The sequence below is a fragment of the Ctenocephalides felis genome, unplaced genomic scaffold (assembly GCF_003426905.1).
Source record: "Ctenocephalides felis isolate EL2017-DRISC unplaced genomic scaffold, ASM342690v1 CF-g0.4_SCAFFOLD_01170, whole genome shotgun sequence".
NCBI classification, from domain to species: domain Eukaryota; kingdom Metazoa; phylum Arthropoda; class Insecta; order Siphonaptera; family Pulicidae; genus Ctenocephalides; species Ctenocephalides felis.
Genome location: NW_020537324.1, coordinates 61,339,351 through 61,353,660, shown reverse-complemented (window position 1 = coordinate 61,353,660; position 14,310 = coordinate 61,339,351). Strand labels below are relative to the sequence as shown.

General features: G+C 29.7%; 5 protein-coding genes across 5 annotated transcripts in view; 2 read left to right on the top strand and 3 right to left on the bottom strand.

Moving 5' to 3' along the window:
• Positions 1 to 14,310, top strand: part of LOC113366548 (cytoplasmic protein NCK1) — a 56,276-nt gene that overhangs the window by 35,285 nt on the left and 6,681 nt on the right. The window lies entirely within an intron of this gene.
• LOC113366544 (vacuolar protein sorting-associated protein 8 homolog) lies at positions 107 to 5,653 on the bottom strand. The gene is made up of 13 exons (XM_026608169.1): positions 5,437 to 5,653; positions 5,109 to 5,357; positions 4,857 to 5,043; positions 4,485 to 4,714; positions 4,325 to 4,408; positions 4,081 to 4,257; positions 3,798 to 4,010; positions 3,464 to 3,597; positions 2,841 to 3,065; positions 2,567 to 2,777; positions 2,019 to 2,396; positions 1,734 to 1,952; positions 107 to 1,516 (listed from the first exon to the last, which is right to left on the bottom strand). The coding sequence occupies exons 1-13, from the start codon at positions 5,533 to 5,535 to the stop codon at positions 116 to 118; spliced, it is 3,807 nt and encodes a 1,268-aa protein (XP_026463954.1). The 5' UTR covers positions 5,536 to 5,653; the 3' UTR covers positions 107 to 115.
• Positions 6,100 to 7,010, top strand: LOC113366551 (ras-related protein Rab-30). The gene is made up of 3 exons (XM_026608178.1): positions 6,100 to 6,359; positions 6,432 to 6,676; positions 6,812 to 7,010. Exons 1-3 carry the CDS (start codon positions 6,180 to 6,182, stop codon positions 7,008 to 7,010), a joined length of 624 nt encoding a protein of 207 aa, XP_026463963.1. The 5' UTR covers positions 6,100 to 6,179.
• LOC113366547 (probable cysteine desulfurase, mitochondrial) lies at positions 7,937 to 10,258 on the bottom strand. Its single transcript, XM_026608172.1, has 9 exons — positions 9,981 to 10,258; positions 9,842 to 9,915; positions 9,643 to 9,778; positions 9,399 to 9,517; positions 8,974 to 9,301; positions 8,791 to 8,913; positions 8,625 to 8,728; positions 8,343 to 8,545; positions 7,937 to 8,227 (listed from the first exon to the last, which is right to left on the bottom strand). Exons 1-9 carry the CDS (start codon positions 10,075 to 10,077, stop codon positions 8,074 to 8,076), a joined length of 1,338 nt encoding a protein of 445 aa, XP_026463957.1. The 5' UTR covers positions 10,078 to 10,258; the 3' UTR covers positions 7,937 to 8,073.
• On the bottom strand, positions 10,301 to 11,860 carry LOC113366550 (3-ketodihydrosphingosine reductase). Its single transcript, XM_026608177.1, has 3 exons — positions 11,278 to 11,860; positions 10,903 to 11,144; positions 10,301 to 10,652 (listed from the first exon to the last, which is right to left on the bottom strand). Exons 1-3 carry the CDS (start codon positions 11,810 to 11,812, stop codon positions 10,440 to 10,442), a joined length of 990 nt encoding a protein of 329 aa, XP_026463962.1. The 5' UTR covers positions 11,813 to 11,860; the 3' UTR covers positions 10,301 to 10,439.

Sequence of the window (14,310 nt, the reverse complement as noted above, 5' to 3'; positions counted from 1 at the left end):
CTATATTAAATAAATTTATTATACATCATATGTATTATTTAAATAATACTTTATAAATTAAAATATACAATAAATCAATATATATTTTATAGGTAATTTGGTATTATACAATTTATTAGAAAAGACCTTCTAGGTCAGGTCTATAAGTAGTTGACAATTTTAGAGAATCAAATTCATCTACACAGTAATTCTTCTTATAACTATAATTTTGTATTTCACTAGTCACAGAATATTTAAAACCACACGCTGCACAGATATCTGAACTTTTACATTTCACATGAAAACAATGTCCACAGCCATAAACCATAGTTTCCACTTCTGCACATAAATTTTTATTACATATAAAACAAACACATGATCGAACAGATAATGCATGATGAGATTTAAATAAATCCTTTGCAAGAATGTGATGTAGATCACTATTCAATATACTTGATGTAGTTTCTAATAAAACAGTCTCATACCTAGAGTTTATCAACATTCCTGCCAGAATTTGTTTTATATCACCAAATTTACCACCCACTTCCGACTTCACAATGAGATGTACCAGTGCGGAAAGTCGTACATGAGCACTAGCTAAGTGTAATAATTCTCTAGTGATTCCTCTAAGACTTTTATTACTTAAAGCTAATTCTAGAAACGGGAACCACAAACTTTCTTGCTTGGACTGAGATAGAATGTTTGCACTTCTAGTACATAGGTTTGAGATATCATCAGCTAACTGTTCAACATTTTCATCATTGGATACAGCTTTGTTAAATAAGTCAAATAGTATATTAAATGCTGAAATATAATCACCTCGTTTCTCTAATAAATGTACTAAAGCATAACTATCACCATGCCTTTTAACAATATCAATGGCAATATCATCACGAATATTCACAGAACTTTTCAAATACTCTATTACAGAACTATCATTTTTTTTACATAATATGTCTAAATATAATTCAGACTTTTCTGAACTTAGTTGGACATTGCACATCAGTAACCCTTTTAAAAATAAATACTTATGATCTTCGTTTAGTATTTTATCAGTTAAACTATCTACAGAGTCTATGAAAAATTCTGCAACTATTTTGGCAGTTAGTTCACTATTTAATGCTAACAAACGCTCAATGTTAAACTCTATTTGTTTAAAAACATCTCTTTCTGGTTCTTTAGCATATTTTTCAATATATTGAAATGCCTGTTTCTGTCTCTGCTTATCATCCAAATAGCAACGTAATATATCACTATAACTTTCATCAACTTCTAGCAAATGCTCTAAGACACGATAACAATGGGCCTGCCGTGCAATTTCAATTTGTTTTGAAAGAGGAATATGTGTCAAGAATCCAAAATTTCTCAGTTCTATCCACATCTGTTGTCTTTCCAAATCTTGTCTATGTGACATTAAGCTGGTTAATGGAGACATGATGTAATCAATTACCTTTTGAAAGAGATTACCATTTGAAGGAATGACTCGATTACATATTTGTAATGCCATGAAATTTAAAAGACATCCAATTGCTTCATTCTGAAAAAATATATCAAAAATCAATTATTTGATATATGGTATTAAAGAACTGGGTACTACGTCAATTTAGTAATGGTTATTATTGTACAAGTGGCTAAGGTTCTCATGTGCCTCTATTTTTTGAGGTTTTATTGGTTAGTAGACTATCAACTCTATCAACAAAATCATAAACATAATAATCTGGTGTAGTGAGAACTAAAAGTAAGGACATAATTACATTATTATCAACTGGATCCATTATATCAGCTAAAACCTTTATAACTCGTAAGCGTTGTGCTTGACCAAGATCCCCATGAAAATGTGGTTCTTGAAAAGCCATGCTAATTATATTTAATGCTTCTCTTGGATTATATTGTAATAACGATCTCAAGTAAGGATAGGGCAATTCACCATTTAAAGAAGCTGATGAATGTGTTGCTATTAGAATATTTAATACCTACAAAAAAATTAAAACAAGTATTACAATATAAAAAAGTATTTGTTAAATGTATTTGAACATTACCTCCTTCTTCACTCTATCCCCTTCAGTTTCATTTAAATCACCATAAGGAAACTTTTTACCCATTAGACAAGCAGATATATACACTAGCAAAATATCACCTAATTCTCTAGTCTTTGCGCAATTTTGGCATTCATTATTATAAAAACTATTTATTGCACTTTCATCGTGTGTATCACAAACTGTATCTGCATGTGATAAATTTGTGGTATTGCTAATACTTTGAGGTTGTAATGTTTTTTGTACATGATCACAATTATCACAGAAATTATTAAGAATAGGAATTAATTCAGTTATCGGCAATGTGTAATCTTGCAATGCCTGAGTTGTTACATAAATAAATGCAGAGAATAATTGATGCTTTCTACATATACCTAAAACCTAAAAAAAATTCATTTCTTGTATATTATATTTCTGAATATATAAATTTATAAACATTGTTATGAGACAAATCCATCAACATGAAAATTGATAAAATGTGAAAATTAATTTTTCATTTATAGTTCTTAGCATAATGCCAAAGCAAAATGAATAGATATCATTTATCATACCTGGTGCAAATCTAGACAAGTAACATCCAATTTTAAAATAATATTTTGAAGCATTGTAATATTTTTTTCACAAAAGTAATCTACCAATGCTTGTGTAACATAAGGAGCAACATAATTTAACATTCCATCTAAAATGTAAGGAACCATTGCTTCTATAAATGACTGTGGAGATTCCTCACATCTGTTCCATAAATCACCCCACAAATATGATCTAAAAATAAAAAAATGTATCATATAATGTAAAATTTCACATACAATACCCAAAAATAATTACTCTTCTTTCAACTCCATGCAACATTTGAACATATCCACCAATGCAATATCTGGTGAAGTTTGGGTTTTTGATAAATAATCTTGAATTAGTTGTGTAGCTTTATCCTTAATCATTTCTTGTCTTCTTGGTCTATCGCAAGCTGCTAGATATCCTTCTACTATCAAAGCAAATGCTTCAGACCATCTATCTGTATTTGTTAGGTATGACAAACGTTCTGTCCAGGACCTATTACATTTTTTCAACTAATAATTGGAATATATGTAAAAACTTAAATTTTATGACTAGTGGAGAAATTCTTAGAAAATAATTTATGATTTTTGACTTTATAAAATACATTATTACTTAAAATAAATTATTATAGTATAGTAGTATATACATTAAAAATAATACCATCACTTGATAAAATACTATAATTTCCAATTTTAAAATTAGTTATTTATGGATACTGAAAATCATATATATTATCCTAATTAAATATTCATGAAATGTTTCGTGATAAGTAATAATTAAAATTATGAATTTAAAATATCTTATGAAACACATACTGTAGAGAAAAGAATAGTCTCATCTCATTTATTAAATTTATATTAATTAAATATAATAAGTACATAAAATAAAAGTACCTCACTGTTATCCCATGCACCCCTTTATGACCCAAAATAAGTAATTGAGATCCTTTTGAAGCCATAGAATTATAACATGCATGAGTACCAGCCAAAGCCAAAGCTGGTGAAACATTTCCGCCTGTGGCTAGACCCTTAAAAGAATGAAATAAACTAATTAGACTAAGTAAAAATAAACTTGTAAAGTTTGCAAAATAAAATTTTACAAACTTTTACCAAATAATAGTGCAGTGTTTATACAAAATTATTACTTGCATATAATTATTTGCACACCATTATTTTAAGCATACAAATTGCTTCATTTATTTTTGATAATATGAGTGTAATAATGTACCTTATAAAAAGCAGAGCCGTAAACTAGCCCAATATTTCCTAATTCAATAGTTTCCTGTTCAGTAGTATTACGCACATCCAAGAGTCGTAAAGTTTCTCTTGCATCTATACATGCAATTGATTTTGGGCCTAACCAGTGTAGTGCTAATAATGCACATGACAATGCTACTCGAGTTAGCATAGTGCAACGCAAACGACCTGAGTTAACAGATATCTAAAATCATCAATAGCTAATTAAAAGTGAATTATGAAAACAATACCTACATTAAAAAGATAAAACAGACCTGGTTGAAAAACAGTTCTGTTCCTCTTGCATAGGCAAGTACAGGATCTCTATTCTTAGAATCAATAGACTGAATGACTACAAGTTGCCAAGCAAGCAATGGAAGATATTGAGGATTGCCTGGAAGTGGTTGTGTCCAAATAACGCGCAAACGTGGTTTTAGTGTGACTATAATAATCTGAAAATTATTACCATATTATTTTGAAGTACTTCATTTTAATATACAATAAGTTCACACAAATTACTTTTGACATTGTTGCAAAAGCAGTTATATTGTAAGATCTCAACGAGTGCTCTTCTTCTAATAATAAAGGCTCCAGAGTACACACCTGATAATATAATAATTATATTTGTAATTACAAACGCACATAACACGTTTTTATTTATTTTGTTAAGGTCAAGTACCTCTCCTCTAGCTCCACTAAAAAGACATTTACTTTCACAACCTCTAACTCCAAGTCTTCTAGTAAAACTTAAGGACCATACAGATCCACCCGAATCCAAGCATAAAGCTTTGGCAGATGATATCCAACGCAAAGCCAAAACAGCTGAATTTGGTGTATGGCATTCAGCAACTGAACGTAATGTGTCACCAGTAGAGATATTCAGCATAACTGTATGCCCTCGTGCATATCCTGAAAATTCACTTTAGTAATAAATGGATTTATGGTTTAATACAAATAATTATGAAGTTGATATAAAATAAATAATTGTTTATAAATAAACTATTCAAATCAAGTCAAATAACAACTTGTATACAAAATTATTCATAATTACCAACAAGAAGCCTGGAGCATTCATTATTAAATGCAAGTGCAGATACAGCACCATGTGATAAATGATCAGTGCAACACCATCGTAATGTTTGAGCAGCATCAAAACATAAAACATGGCCATGAGTAGTCCCTACAGCAATCATTTCATGAACTGATATTACAGAAGCCAAGCCAGCTTTTATGCGCTCCTAAAATAATAAACAATTTACAAAGCATTATTTTTGCATTCATCAACATATAATACTACACTTACACTAGCCGATTGAATCTGGGAACTAATGCCATGAAAAAAAACATGACGCAAAACTGAGCCGGTGTTATAACCAGAACTAACTGAAATCTCATGTTGATTAAAATTTTGTTGAAAATCTATAGAGTTGACTGAAGAATTTACTCTCGTATTTGCAACACTATCATTTTCTTCACAGTTTAGTTCACTTAGAACACTTTCAAGACTCGGCAAGATGTCTATTGGTGGCAATGAATATTCAGCATCATCAAGCTGAAAGTTTCAATAATTGAATAAATACATATTAGGATAAAAATTATATATATTTATATCTTCAATATATCATACATACTTCTTCAAAATCAAATTGTGATGAGTCTATGAGGCTATCACAAGAGCCTCTATCCGAATCCAAAAGGGATGGCAAAGACGGCGCTTTTAAATTGTCCATTATATTTATATAGCAAATACTCTATTATGATATATAATAAAACATTTTATTCAACCGGTTTGCGAATATTCTTTATATGAAAAACCCATATTACACGTATACATTATTTAAATAATAAAACAATATACTTAAAAATAGTTAATATAAAGTACTTATAATTTATATATTGAAAAACTAATAAATATATTTAATATATCAATTTATTATAAATGTTAAACTGTTAAATGTCATTACTGTCAATTTGACAGATAACAAAGTTGCACAATAAAATGCACACATTCTTTTACTAGCATTCAATTTTTATAGTATTTTAAATTCGTTTAAAACATTTTTAATATGTGTAATATTTTAATAATTAAATTCCATTTTAAACTTTCATCATTAAATGCAAGATAATTTAATAAAATTATTTAATTAAATGCAATAATCTTTTAAATGTGACCAAAAGTGACATTATTTATATTTGTGGTTACAGATCTGTCAAGTAATACGAAACGTCAAAAATCTGTCAAAACAATTTGAACAAAATACTGAAGACCTAAATAAAATATTATAATATTGAAATAATAAATTTAATTGATTTATTATTAAAATAAGATATATCATTACATTTTTGATGTTTTTTTTAATATAAAAAAGTGAAAATGGCTTCAACAAAAGTTCCAGGACAAAAAGTGATACTTTGTGGAGAATATGGCGTAGGAAAGAGTTCAATATTTAGAAGATTTACAAATAATACTTTTGTTACTGCAACAGATAGAAAATCAACTCTAGGATTAGACCATTTTGACAAAATCTACACTGTGAAAAACAATGATATTAGAGTATGTAAAACATTAACAAAGATTCAAATTACAAGCTCATATTAAAAATGCCTTTTTTCTTTCGAATATTAGCTACAGCTTTGGGATACAGGTGGAATGGAACGAATTGCTTCTATTACATCAAGTTATTATAAATTTGCTGAAGCTGCCATACTTGTCTTTTCTTTAGATAATGCAACATCATTCCATTGCTTGTCACAACATTTGTTGGACATTGTTACGTATGCAGAAAATGCAAAAATATTTCTATGTGGTAACAAGTCCGATTTAGAGGGAGCTAATCCACAAGTATCAGATGAAGACATGGAAAATTTTTGGTGTGTAGTAGAAATAAATGAGAATCTTGCATATAGTATAAAAATAAAGATGCTTTATTTGAAGTGCTATAGATGAGTGCAAGATTTCATTTTATACATCATATGTTTTATATAATAATGTGCTGATAATTTTAGTGAGCAATGCCATAATTTAATAAGTGCCACATACAAAACCTCTTGTAAAACGGGAGCTGGTGTTGAAGAAATGTTTTTGGATATATCAACACATCTTCTTGAAAGTAATAAGTCACGAATTGAATTACAGCGATTAGAGCAACACGGTTTTAAAATAATACCTTCAGAAGAATCTGCTGATCCGTCCTGTTATTGTTAGTTTAGGTTAAACATTTGATTAACTAATTTGCCAAAATATTTACATTTGTAATATGACTTCCATTGATAATTACGCTTATTATTATTCAATGTTTTATGACTTAATTTTGTTTTATTTATTTTATTCAAGTGGTTTGAACATATATATATATATATTAGGGTGGTCCTTAAAATGGTCATTTTCGAATTTCCTTGCTCCCAGGGGCTCAAATGGTTCCAAATTGATAAAAAACAATTCTCTGAAAGTTTTAGCTCTTAATATTAACGTTTAGATAGAGCGCAATTCAATCAAAGTTTGTATGGAAAGAGTATGGAAAAATTTTTGAAAATTAAAAAAAAATGTTTTAGGTATAACTTAGCGACAAATGAATGAGTTTTATTCATTCATTTGTTCGCTAAATTACATTTAAAAAACATTTTTAAAATTTTTGAAAATTTTTCCATGCCATTTCCATACAAAACTTTGAATGAATTGCGCTCTATCTAAACGTTAATATTAAGAGCTAAAATTTTGAGAGAATTGTTTTTTATCAATTTGGAACCATTTGAGCCCCTGGGAGCAAGAAAATTCGAAAATGACCATTTTAAGGACCACCCTAATATATATATATATATATATATATATATATACACAACAATATAACTTGACAATTTTGTGATAACCGTGTCTGAATGAAACAATCATTTTGAAGAAAGGAATTTTTGTAACTGGTGAATGTAAATTCCTAATCAAGCTTTATTGATTCTTTTAATATTTTCATCACATATAAAATGTGACACATTTAACACATATGGTGATATATAAGAATGAACTGCTGATACCGTGATGAATTAATTTTTATTTTTAGATACAACATTATATTCAATCTGTAATATAATATATACACTAAGTTTAATATTCATAATATTCTATTTATACATATGCCACCATTAATATACCACATTAATTTGAAGATTTGCACATTGAAACAAAAAGGTCAAATGAGTGCTATTGTACATAACATAATGTGCATTATATAACAGTACTACTTCATTCAAATATGAAATATCTTTCCAAAAAATAATTAATGCTGTGACCACTGGATGTTTTTTAAATCAATTCCTTCTTGAACCATCTCCCATAGTGGACTCATTTCGCGCAATCTTTGTACATGTTTAATGCATTTATCAGCTGTATAATCAATTTCTTCTATGGTTGTAAATCGACCGATACCAAATCTGAAAAATATTAGTTATATATGTTATATAATGCAATATATGCTATAATCTGCAAATATGTATTACTTTACATAAAAAGATAAAATTGATTCTTTTGTAAAGTTACAAATTTTACCTTATGGAACTGTGTGCCAAATCTTCTTCTGTTCCAATGGCTCTAAGCACATAAGAAGGCTCTAAAGATGCTGATGTGCAAGCAGAACCACTCGACAAAGCAATGTCTTTTAATGCCATTAATAAACTCTCTCCTTCTACATATGCAAAAGATAAATTTACGCAGCCAGGGTAAGATTGATCTGGATCACCATTCCTTATCACCTACACCAATTTCAAATAGTTTTAACTTGCTGAACTTTGGAAATAAAAATTTTATAGTAATATAAAGTAAGCAACTTACTTGAGGCAATTCTCCACATATTTTATCTATCAATCTTGTGGAAAGATGAACCATCCATTTGTGATCATAGTCCATTTCTCTAGAAGCTATTTCGCAGGCCTGACCTGGATGTGGACATAAAGCAATAAAATAACTGGTTATAACAATAGTTTATAAGAAAACTGACCCATTCCAACAGCTAATGGAGTAGGAACAGTACCACTTCTTAAACCTCTTTCTTGACCTCCACCACTTTGTATAGCTTCGACTCGAACCCTGGGCCGTCTTCTAACATATAATGCACCAACACCTTAATAAAATGATAGTCAGTACATGTTCAGTTAATTTTGGCAAATGATATAAATGATACCTTTAGGACCATAAATCTTATGCCCAGAAATAGACATCAAATCTATATTCATTTTATTCACATCCAAGGGAATTTTTCCTACAGCTTGAGCTGCATCAGTGTGAAAAAACACTCTACGTGATTTGCATAATGCACCAATTTCTGCTATAGGTTGAATTACCCCAATTTCATTGTTGACAGACATTATAGAAACTAATGAAGTTTCTGGAGTGATAGCTTTATCGAGATCTTCCATATTAATGATTCCATTGGTTTTTACGGGCAAGTATGTAACTTTGAAACCTTCACCTTCAAGAGCCCTGCATGAATCTAACACACATTTGTGTTCCTAGAATTAATCAACTTTGAGTACATCTAGGTCTTTTATTGGCAAAGAATCTTATAAAACTGTGTATATTGTATATAACTAATGTAACAGAACCAACCGTTTGTGTTGTTATGATATGTTTCTTTCTTTGTCCATAGAACCTTCCCACACCTTTTATTGATATATTATTAGATTCTGTTGCACCAGAAGTAAATATTATTTCTTTAGGTTCGGCACCTAAAGGAAAAAACATTATTAATGAAGTATTTGAAATATAAACTTGATCACAAAGACTGTATCGTTCTAACTAATCTTATGAAGATAGCTTTAATGTATCAAGTGTGAATTAATGCGGAATATACCAATCAATGTTGCAATTTGCTCTCTAGCTTTTTCTACTGCCGCTTCACTTTCCCAACCATAAGCATGAGTTCTCGAATGAGGATTACCGTAATATGATGTCAAATATGGTAGCATGGCATCAAGAACTCTTGGATCCTATAATAAATGAATAAATATAAAAAACCTATGGAAAAAAAAAAATTTCGCACACTTATTTACCAGAGGTGTTGTGGCTTGGGCATCAAGATAGAGCGGTCTGCCATCATATTCAGTTTTTATGTTAAATTTATTTTCTTAAATACAAAAAAAAAATTACATGAATTTCGCAATATTATTAACCTGTAAAAATGTAACGTACCGGTTGATAAATTACGCCTTAGTTGGCTAACGTAGCACGATTTCGAATAATTCTTAGAAGACAATGAAAATATTGTCAGAAGGTTCAGGCGACCCATTTTATTATTCGTAATTTATTTTTCTTGCGATTTAAAAAAATACTTCGCCGAGCAATAACATGTCCTTCGAAGATGACAGTAATACAATGACAGTCCGTCAGTTGGAATTTGGAAATCGATGATGATTAATATTGAAATAAAACGATAATTTTGAAGCTTAATTTATTTTATAATATTACAATTATTCAAAAAGCTATAAAAAATAATATTATAATAAATGCAATATTTATATAAAATATTCAGTTGTGACATTTCTCTGTGATCTAAATGCAAGTTCACATGAGTGCAGAATTAGGTTATGTTGTATTTTTGCATTAGGTTTTGTTTATGTTGCATTCAAGATGTTATAATTAATTCCATATTTAACTATGTTTTTTATCACTATCACGTTTTGCTGCACATTTATTCATTATTGCTTTAAAATGAAGGTGCATGCACCACATGAAGAATCGAATAGGCCCCATTAAAAATACTTGAAGCGGTAAAAGTATAGAACTAAAGTTTGGTGCTGCTCCAGAACATACAATGCCAAGCAATAAACCTTCAATTCCAATTGTCGAGAAGAATTCACCTTTCTAAATATCAAATAAATATAATATTACAATTGTAAAACATTAAATATTATATATAATTATATACATAATAATCAAAAAACTGTGCATGCATATTTACAAAATGAATTTTTAAATATTTAAAAACACATTATGTTCTAGGATCAGAAAAAAATACATCAATACTTCCAGTAAAGCAATAAACTAACTTACAAGAATTGGAATTACTTTTGATAATGAAATTATTATAATAATTGTTGTTTTAATATCTTACCAAGGCATCAGATATTAATTGCTTAGCCACTGAATGAGGTTGAACTAAACCTCCAGCTTCTGATAATAATTTTGTTTCCAAAGGCTTTGTGCGATTTTCATTTTCGAAACCAGGTGTATCAGTGTCAGGGGGCAAACAAAGTGTAACTTTTACATTATGTTGCTGGCATTCCATTGCTAGACATTCGGCTAATCCACGTAAAGCAAATTTACTAGCACTGTATGCCCCATATCCAAACAAACCTAGAGAAATAAAGTTTATGGTGAATTTGGTAGTAATAAATGATTATCATAATAGCAAATTTATAGTAAAATATTATATAAGACAGTTGTATCAAAAAAAGAGACTTTCACATATCAAAAATATAATTATTACCAATTAAGCCTGACATTGAAGAAGTGATTATGATTATTCCTTCTTTTCTAGATTTCATATCTGTTAATACTGCTTTAATCGGAAATACTGTTGCATAATAGTTTATATCCATCATTAATTTAATATTTTCTATTGTCATATCTTCTAATTTTCCACACACTGCCATACCAGCACAATTGACGAGCATGTAAGTGGGCCCAAAAGACCTTTCTGCTACTTTGACTGCCATTTCAACTTCATCATAATTCGAACTCAAGTCAACGGATACATACTGAACGGAATCTGTGGTAGCTGCTTTACTACTACTGAGAATTTCATCTTTCGCTTTAATGAGCCTCTGTTCATTTCGAGCAACTATAGTTACTTTGGCACCTAAATTTACACATTCTAAAGCTACACTCTTGCCAATGCCACTAGAACCACCAGTAACTATAATATGACGATTTTTTAGTGATTTTGGTCGCTTTCTGTACAGCAATTTGAAAGCTAAGAGAACGCATATAAATAAGATAATAAATACCAATATCAAAGCCATTTTTTAACTAAAATTTACTAAAACTTTGTATATAAGCTTCATGTGCTAAAATTGTTTCAAAAAATTGTGAGATTATAGATTATATATGTTAATCTATATTTGACATTTCAAAATAGGTTATAAAATACAACACTCACAACTATAATTTTATTATTACTAACTATGCCTATTATAATCAAGAACCGTTTAATTCAATAAATTAAATTATATAAGTAGCGTAAAATATTTTTCATTTGAAACATTTGTGTTCGACCAAGATATTTATGTTGATTATAGGTAAGAGAATACTGCAATGATGATGGTGTCCTTTTAATATGCTTCTTTATATTTTGTAATAACTTTTAACTTCCCGTAGGGTAAGTTATAGTTATCGCAAAAAATATAAAACGATTTTTTTTTTATATCTTCACGTTTCAGGGTTTCTGAACATTTTGGCCATAGATAAATTGGCACACCTTAGAAAAAATGGATGAGGGTGTGTGTATGTATTGGATACAATTTAGTCCACGATTTTGGGCGCACGGATCAACCGATTTGAATAATTCAAAAACATTATGTTCTTTTACATAAGGAGACACTTGCTGATTAGTTTTTTCCAAAGGCAGGTCCAGCGGTTTCGGAGATCCAGAACAGAATGTTTTTAAATATGCCATTTGACGGTCGAAAATCAGTTATTGCACTGTAGACCGACATGAATGGGATCAAAAACTTTCAAGAAATTTCAAAATTTTTAAAATATAAAAAAAAATCAGTTTCTAAGTTTTAACAAAATTTCATTATTTCAATTTTTTCAATATTCAAATTCTTTAAATGTTTTCAAAACTTTTAAAAATGTTCGAAAAAAATCAAAATTATCGAAAAAAATTTAATTTTTTGTTTCTTAGTTTTTAAAAAATTTAAATTACGGTACGGGTTGTTCCAGCAATTTGCTTTATGGCACGATGCCATGCACCACTAGTTGTTATTAACTTTCCGTAGGGTGAGTTATAGTAATGCATCCATGGGCCAAAAATCGAAATTGAAAATTTTTACATATCTTCACGCGTTTCAGAGGTTTCTGAACATTTTGGCATACCTAAGAAAAAATAAATGCGTGTTTGTATGTGTGTGTGTGTGTGTTTTGCGTTCCGCAATTTTTCGTCCACGTTTTCGGGCGCACCGATCAACCGATTTAAATGATTCAAAAAACATTCGATTCCTATTGATAGGGAGATGTGCTGATTAGTTTTTGACAAAGACAAGTTGAACCGTTACGGAGATACGTAGCAAAAAGTGCAGAAAATAGAAATCCAGGTTTTGAGAGAACGGAGTATCCGATTTGAATGGTTCCAAAAACGTTGAATTAGTAAAGATTGGGAGAAGTTGTGTTTAGTTTTTGGCGGGTCCAGCTGTTTTGGAGATACCGAGCTAATTGTGCAAAAAACAGTATTTATAATAATCTATTTGAAAACATTTACTTAATTAATTAACCTCGAACATTACGTTACGGTACCGGAAGTTCCAGCAATTTGCATTAAGGCACGATGCCACACACAACTAGTTTCATACAGATCACAAAGTCTCAAAATATTCCATTAGGTATTTATTTTATACACAAAGCGATCTAGAAGTCTAAAATGTAATTGACGTTTTATATAATTTTGGGGTCAAATTTATGAAGGGTTGGTTCAAAAAAGAGTTTTCTGGGTTTGAAAAATGAACAGCAAGTGTCAAATTAAATATAAACCTAGAAGAAATACATTTAGACCATCGAAGCCTATTAAAAGAAAGGACAATATAATATCTTCTTCCTTTCAAAATAGAGAACCATTTATTCCAGGCTATTTGAACGAAGATTTCATTAATATGCATTATTTAATGTCTAATGAATATTTACGAAAATGGTGGGACGAGCAGAAATACTATACAGTTCTTAATGAAGAACGAGAAATCAAATCGTTTCCGTTGAGGCCATTTCAGTTTAGGTGTGATAAAAGAAGAGTACATTTAGAACATAAAAAGAATGTAATATTCAAGTTAAAACAGTTTCAAAATATTCCGCCTCAAGTAGATAACTCGTGGGATAAAATTTTGAAATCACAAGAAAATAAAAACCAAAGGGCACAAAACTCACAAGGGACGCAGACGACAAAAGAAGATAATTTATTGAAGACAAATATCTGTAAAACAAAATAAATCTAATGTTAGAGAAAAACAAATAAAAACCAATGAAATATTTTGTGTGTATAACGTGTATAATAATAAATAATTAATACATTTGCTCAATTTATTGTTTTTCAACATTATTGATAACGGTTACAATTGGACGAAATGTCTCAACAGGAGCGGTGCAGTATCCTTGATGCACGCCTTTCATCTCACCACCTTTATTCAAAGATTTAGACGGCCCTTCTAAGTTTTCTATTGATTTCTTATTATGTTTATCTCCCGTGTCGGTTTTCGCTGTAATATTCTGGAAGCGTTTCATGATGAACCTCTCCATCTTGTCAGGTGCATTT

What these genes read in the sequence shown, in the direction of transcription:
- LOC113366547 (XM_026608172.1), bottom strand. Translation starts at nt 10,077, where the DNA reads ATGGGTCGCCTGAACCTTCTGACAATATTTTCATTGTCTTCTAAGAAT. An exon ending in GCAAATTGCAACATTGATTG is followed by an intron (nt 9,518 to 9,642) that starts GTATATTCCGCA and finishes TTTTTCCTTTAG; the next exon opens with GTGCCGAACCTAAAGAAATA. An exon ending in TATGTGGAGAATTGCCTCAA is followed by an intron (nt 8,546 to 8,624) that starts GTAAGTTGCTTA and finishes AAATTGGTGTAG; the next exon opens with GTGATAAGGAATGGTGATCC.
- LOC113366550 (XM_026608177.1), bottom strand. Translation starts at nt 11,812, where the DNA reads ATGGCTTTGATATTGGTATTTATTATCTTATTTATATGCGTTCTCTTA. An exon ending in TTCAATGTCAGGCTTAATTG is followed by an intron (nt 11,145 to 11,277) that starts GTAATAATTATA and finishes TTATTTCTCTAG; the next exon opens with GTTTGTTTGGATATGGGGCA. An exon ending in AATTAATATCTGATGCCTTG is followed by an intron (nt 10,653 to 10,902) that starts GTAAGATATTAA and finishes TTTGATATTTAG; the next exon opens with AAAGGTGAATTCTTCTCGAC.
- LOC113366551 (XM_026608178.1), top strand. Translation starts at nt 6,180, where the DNA reads ATGGCTTCAACAAAAGTTCCAGGACAAAAAGTGATACTTTGTGGAGAA. An exon ending in TGAAAAACAATGATATTAGA is followed by an intron (nt 6,360 to 6,431) that starts GTATGTAAAACA and finishes TTCGAATATTAG; the next exon opens with CTACAGCTTTGGGATACAGG. An exon ending in GAAGACATGGAAAATTTTTG is followed by an intron (nt 6,677 to 6,811) that starts GTGTGTAGTAGA and finishes TGATAATTTTAG; the next exon opens with TGAGCAATGCCATAATTTAA.
- LOC113366544 (XM_026608169.1), bottom strand. Translation starts at nt 5,535, where the DNA reads ATGGACAATTTAAAAGCGCCGTCTTTGCCATCCCTTTTGGATTCGGAT. An exon ending in ATGCTCCAGGCTTCTTGTTG is followed by an intron (nt 4,715 to 4,856) that starts GTAATTATGAAT and finishes GTGAATTTTCAG; the next exon opens with GATATGCACGAGGGCATACA. An exon ending in GGGATAGAGTGAAGAAGGAG is followed by an intron (nt 1,953 to 2,018) that starts GTAATGTTCAAA and finishes ATTTTTTTGTAG; the next exon opens with GTATTAAATATTCTAATAGC.